General features: G+C 46.2%; 1 protein-coding gene across 1 annotated transcript; it reads left to right on the top strand.

Moving 5' to 3' along the window:
* The first annotated feature begins 1,200 nt into the window (after positions 1-1,200).
* On the top strand, positions 1,201-4,932 carry LOC109939422 (uncharacterized). The gene is made up of 4 exons (XM_035958942.1): positions 1,201-1,324; positions 1,417-1,481; positions 1,643-4,395; positions 4,479-4,932. The coding sequence occupies exons 2-3, from the start codon at positions 1,456-1,458 to the stop codon at positions 2,859-2,861; spliced, it is 1,245 nt and encodes a 414-aa protein (XP_035814835.1). The 5' UTR covers positions 1,201-1,324; positions 1,417-1,455; the 3' UTR covers positions 2,862-4,395; positions 4,479-4,932.
* Positions 4,933-6,000: the final 1,068 nt, after the last annotated feature.

The following is a 6,000-nucleotide window of genomic DNA, read 5'->3' as shown; positions in this document are numbered from 1 at the left end:
GTGCCAACTCAAGTGCTTAAATGTGAATTTATGCAATGGATGAATAAAGTGCAAATCAAGAGCAAAGGTACGTTTCTAAGTCTTAGTACATTGGTTTTGTGTACTAATATACTTGTCTAAGTATTGGAAACAGGAAGAAAAAGAAAAGGAAAGAGGTGGCTGTGTACAGCCAAGGGGCTGTTTCGGTCTGGGGCACCGGACTGTCCGGTGGTGCACCGGACAGTGTCCGGTGCGCCAGGCTGCCTCGGCTGAAGTGGCCGCTCTCGGGAATTCGCCGACGGCGTACGGCTAAAATTCACCGGACTGTCCGGTGTGCACCGGACTGTCCGGTGAGCCAACGGTCGGCTAGGGCCAACGGTCGGCCGCGGATTCTGCGCGCGACACGTGGCCAAGCCAACGGTCGGAAGGGGGCACCGGACTGTCCGGTGTGCACCGGACATGTCCGGTGCGCCAACGGCTCCCAGATCTGCAACGGTCGACTGCGCTGTTTAAGGAAGGAAATCGGGCACCGGACAGTGTCCGGTGTGCACCGGACTGTCCGGTGCGCCCGACGACAGAAGGCAAGATCAACCTTCCAGATTTGCTCTCAACGGCTCCTAGCTGCCTTGGGGCTATAAAAGGGACCCCTAGGCACATGGAGGAGTAAACCAAGCAACCTAAGAGCATTCTTGATCATCCACACTCATTCTTTGTGCATTCGTTTGTCATTCTAAGTGATTCGAGCTCCGTTCTAGTGAGAACTTTGAGATAGTCTTTTGAGCTCGATTCTTGGCCGTGTGTGTGCGCATTTCGCTGTGGATTTGTGTGTGTTGCTTCCCTCCCTTACTCCGTATTTCTTTGTGAATCTCAAGTGTAAGGGCGAGAGACTCCAAGTTGTGGAGATTCCTCGCAAACGGGATATTGAAAGAAAAGCATAACACTGTGGTATTCAAGTTGATCATTGGATCACTTGAGAGGAGTTGAGTGCAACTCTCGTCCGTTGGGACGCCACAACGTGGAGTAGGCAAGTTTTGTACTTGGCCGAACCACGGGATAAATCACTGTGTCTTCTCTGTGTTGAACTCCTTGTGATTATCATATTGTGCAAGATCTTCTCTCTAGCCACTTGGTATTAACTGTGCTAACACTTAATCAAAGTTTTGTGGCTTAAGTTTTGAAGTTTACAGGATCACCTATTCACCCCCCCCTCTAGGTGCTCTCAAGTCCGCTCCTCCCAGGCACAAGCAAAGCAAAAGCAGCCGCTCGCGGAGCTTCCCGGCGACCCTCCCGACAGTGTGCTCTCTGCTAGTGGCTCCAGCTCCTTCGCCCTCTCCTTCACTCCATGGTGAGCACCCCTCTCATATCCCCTCCCCTCCCTTTCCTCTCCCATACTGTAAGTTCATATTCTAACCCTAATTTTTGGGGAATTTTTTGTAGTGCTCATTAATCTGAAATTGGTTGGGGATTTGAGCTGGGATGGATCCTGCTTGTGTTTCAGAAGGGTAATCTCCTCTCGCATTCTAAAAATTGTTCTAATTTTTTTTGGTATTTTCATGTACGAGTACAAGCTTATGGTTGTCTGAAGTGAATTAATGGGATCTATCTTGTTGATTGGTCCTTAAAATTTTTTCTTTGTTCCGTTTGTGTTCGGTCTCTATTTCAGGGATAATTCAAAGAACCTGCATAAAATAGATGTTACCGTCAACTCTTATTTCGCCGTTCTTGATGGTAAAAAGGTGTACAATCGGGGCAGAACAATAAATTTGGTTGTGAATCCAGAACACTATACACTTATTGATTTAGAGAAAGATGTGGATTCATATTTCAAGTGGGGTAGCTGCCAAAAGCCAATTTTCTGGGTTGTTGAAAAGGGTGACAAATGGCAATGTAAGTTGACTTCAGATGCTCAGCTTAGTGACCTGGTAAGTTCATTCGATCTGGTGAAGTTATTTATGACAATGGGAAGATGTAAGGAGGGAGAGGAGACGCTGCATGTTGTGACCGATGTGGTGGGCAAGGAGATGGCTACCGCAGCCAATGTGGACAAGGTGAAAGAAATGCTTGCTGTAGTAGCAGATGTGGTGAGCAAAGATATGCTTGCTGCAGCATATCCGGTGGGCAAGGAGATGGATGTAGACAATATTGTCTATGAAGAGATGCATGTAGATGAGGTGATTGGCACAACAGACAATGGAGAGGAGGGTATGCATGAAGACATGGACAAGCAACCAGAATGGAGAGAAGTGCCTGAATATGGTCAAACAACTGCAGGGGCACCAGTGGCTCAAGAAGAGGAAAAAGAACACTTTATGACAGCTGGGTGTGATCCTGATGGAGATGAGCCGATAGGAGCAAATGAAGAATGGAGATACTTCAAATTTGTTGATGGTAAAAATGTTCAACCAGTGAATCCAGTGGATGTTCAGACAAGAAGGAGGGCAAGGGCTATTCCAGAATTTGATTTAGAAAGTGTCCCTGATGATGAGGCTGGTTTGGTAGATGATTATGTTGTGCCCCATACAACATATGACCATGAGAATCCAGTAATCAAAGAGGGAGACACATTTGAAGACAAGGCTGAATTTCTTAAAACAATTAGGACATATGCCATAAAAAATGAATTTGAGACAAAGATTGTACACAGTGATAGAGAGAGGTACAGAGCAAGGTGCAAAGATGTTAGTTGCGAGTGGAAAATATTTGCAAAGAAGCTACATGGTGGCAACACATTTATGGTTTTACTTCTACCTTATTTTCAAATATTAAGGCCTTGTTTGGGTGTTTTGTACTTGATATTTACTTCTCTTTTTTTGTTACATTTTTTCAGGTGGTCAAACTTTCAGATTTGGACATGCACACTTGTTGTAGTTCAGTTACAGTAAAGGGGCGAGAGGCCACTATAAATTGGTTGGCACGTAGGTCTAAGGACATTGTGAAAGAGGATCATTCTCTTAGCGCAAGAAAGTTACAAAAAAGATTGGAGAAACAGTACAACCTTGAATTGTCATATTGGAAAGTGTGGTCTGCGAAGAAGTCAACCATGAATGATCTTCATGGTACTTGGGAGGGGAGCTTCTCAATGTTGTGGAGATTCAAATCAGCACTGGAAGAGTCTTGCCCGGGAAGCATCATTGAGATTGATTGCCAGAAGGTTAATGGGAGAATGCACTTCTCAAGGATGTTTGTGTGCATTAGAGCATGTGTTGATGGATTTTTGGCTGGGTGCAGACCATATCTTGGTGTTGATTCTACTCACCTCACTAGAAAGTACAAAGGGCAGCTTGCTGCAGCCACTGCAATTGATGGACACAATTGGATGTATCCAGTTGCGTATGCCATTTTCTTCAAAGAAACAAATGACAATTGGGCATGGTTCATGGCCAATCTGAAAAAAGCTATCGGGACTCCACCTGGGTTGACAATTCATAGTGATGCTTGTAAGGGATTAGCATATGGTGTCAAAAAAATATTCAAGGCAGATGCTGAGCATCGTGAGTGTTTTAGGCACCTTATGACTAATTTCAGGAAGAAGTACAAAGGGGATGTGCTGAAGTTTATGTGGCCTTGTGCATGGGCATGTACAACTCGTAGGCATGATTACCTTGTGGAAAATATTACAGCTGCTGCTCCTAAAGCAATCCCTTGGTTAAACAAGCATCACAAATTGATTTGGAGCAGGTCAAAATTCTCTAAAAAGTGCAAAGTTGATTATGTCAATAACAACATCTCTGAATGCTTTAACAATTGGATTAAGGATTACAAAGACCTTCCAGTTATTGATCTGATGGATAAAATTAGAGAGAAGATCATGGAAAAGATTGCCACAAGGCAAGATATTGCCAATAGACTTGAAGGCCATATCCTTCCAAGTGTGCTACATGAGCTGAACATGAAAAGTAGAGGGCTTAATTATGATTTTAGCAAAAGTGGGTTACTAGCAGCCGAGATTTCTGGAACAACAAATGAAGGGAAGACATGGAGGTATGGTGTTGACCTTAACAAAAGAACTTGTGGCTCTGGACAATGGGAGGTGTCTGGAAAACCATGCACTCATGCTATCTTTTCACTTGGAAAATTTAGACAAAAAGAGTTAAAAATCGAGGATTTTGTGGATGATTACTACTCAGTAGAGAGGTTTAAACTTGCTTATCAATTTGAGGTCATTCCAATGGGTGACAAATCTCAATGGCCAAAGAATGACCCTGGTTTTGAAATGGTCCCTCCACCATTAGAAAGGCCTGCTGGGAGACCAAGGAAGCAGAGAATTAAGGCTAGTGGAGAGCCAGGAAAAAGAGGTCCATATCAATGTAAAAGGTGCTTCAAGTTTGGACATATAGAGAAGGGATGCAATGCAACTCAAGCTGAACTAGAGCAGGAGCTTCCACCACCTCGTCCAAAAAAACAAAAAAAGCAAAGGTCGGTAATATACTGTAATATACTAGTATTCCATGCCTCGTGATGCAATCTGCTCCTTTATTGATCCTATTTATGTCTTGTAGCAAAACCAAATCCGAAGCTTATGAAAACTCCACAAAAGGTGCTGAGCCATCAAACATTGATGTTGATCCAAAACTAACTTCAAGCCCAGGTGTTACGACAAGAAGGATGGCGTCCCTCTCTCCGGCAAGAGCAAGTCCATGTGTTACCACAAGGAGGATGGCGTCCCTGTCTCCAACCAGTCCGGGTGTGACAACAAGAAGGATGGCATTTATCTCACCTGGAGGAATCAACCGCAGGCTTATCATTGATTAGTTGTATTAGTGCAATGTTAGCATGTACTGTAACTTAGTTTATGGCATGCTCTATGGCTAGCTTTTGGGCATTTGTCTAGTTACCATGTGAACTAGGGTCTCTGTGAACTATGAACAACTTGTAGTCTTATGCCAAGTCGTTATGCACGAACAAAATTAGTATTATATCATATTTTAATGTGTTTATGGCCTCTTTTGATCTCTTATATTCTACGTTGGAAGGGGCAAGGGCATTTGTGTCCTATTTAACTGTGACTTAACGGATGTGGTGAGCCTCAAAAGAATGCAATCTTTTAATGGTATACAGCAAAGAAAGGATCTTTTAATGGTACATTGCCAAACATGTGTTCTTTTAATGGTACACAGCCAATTCTCCCAATAAAGTTGGGTGGGCTAGTGGGCTTTGCTCAGTGACTCTCTCTCTCTCTCTCTCTGCGCTCGGCTGGTGATTTGGCACCTCATCATCAGTTAATAACGCCTGGGCCCGCACGGACGCGACGACCAAGAACACTCAGGACCCGTTCACCACACTGCCAATGATGAGCAGGTACGGTATGGTATGGTGTGGTATGTGGGCAGCTCCAGCGATCGTTTACTACCCCAATGGTCCTCTCTCGCCTCGTCTCGTTCCGGTCCCGGTGCATTATTTCTGGGACTTGCATGGGCGCCATGCCACCCAGAGCTCGGATGGAGCTCTGCTCGGGTTCGGCGGTCCCCCGGAATTGTTTTCTGTGGCGTCCACGCGCGGGCTCCAGCATGGGCGGAGCGTGGCTGGGGGCTGGGGCGACGGGATCGTCCAGCTGAGCTGCGTGTACAGGTCCTGGCTGGCTCTTGGAGGCCGTATGTCTCAAGCGAATGAATGTCCGTGACAACCTTGGCCATCGCAGCGTATCCAGAAAGACCGCCCCCCCTCCTCCCCGCATGTCACTAGGGACTAGGGAGAAGGCGGCGCGAAGCTGCCGTGCTTGGCGGTTCCTCCGGCCGAGATTGGTGGCCCTGCACTGCACGCTCGCGGCCCCGGGCCCTCCCGCAGAAAGGCACAAGGCAGCGCAATGATCGCCATGCATGTGCTCAGCTATAGCGCATGTGGTGGATTTGCTTAGAATTTTGCTCTCCGTTAGCACGCGCGCGTGTGCAGGTTACAGCTCCACGTTCTTTTGTCGCGTATCCATGTACAGACGACTTGACAGGATCCAACAACTGCCCAAGTGACTACACAGCCATGCCCATGCGTGCAGGGAGCCAGCGCCGGCGGCACGCTTGGCTACGG

This window comes from Zea mays, chromosome 5 (assembly GCF_902167145.1).
Source record: "Zea mays cultivar B73 chromosome 5, Zm-B73-REFERENCE-NAM-5.0, whole genome shotgun sequence".
In the NCBI taxonomy this organism is placed as follows: domain Eukaryota; kingdom Viridiplantae; phylum Streptophyta; class Magnoliopsida; order Poales; family Poaceae; genus Zea; species Zea mays.
This window is presented reverse-complemented; position numbering and strand designations above follow the sequence as displayed.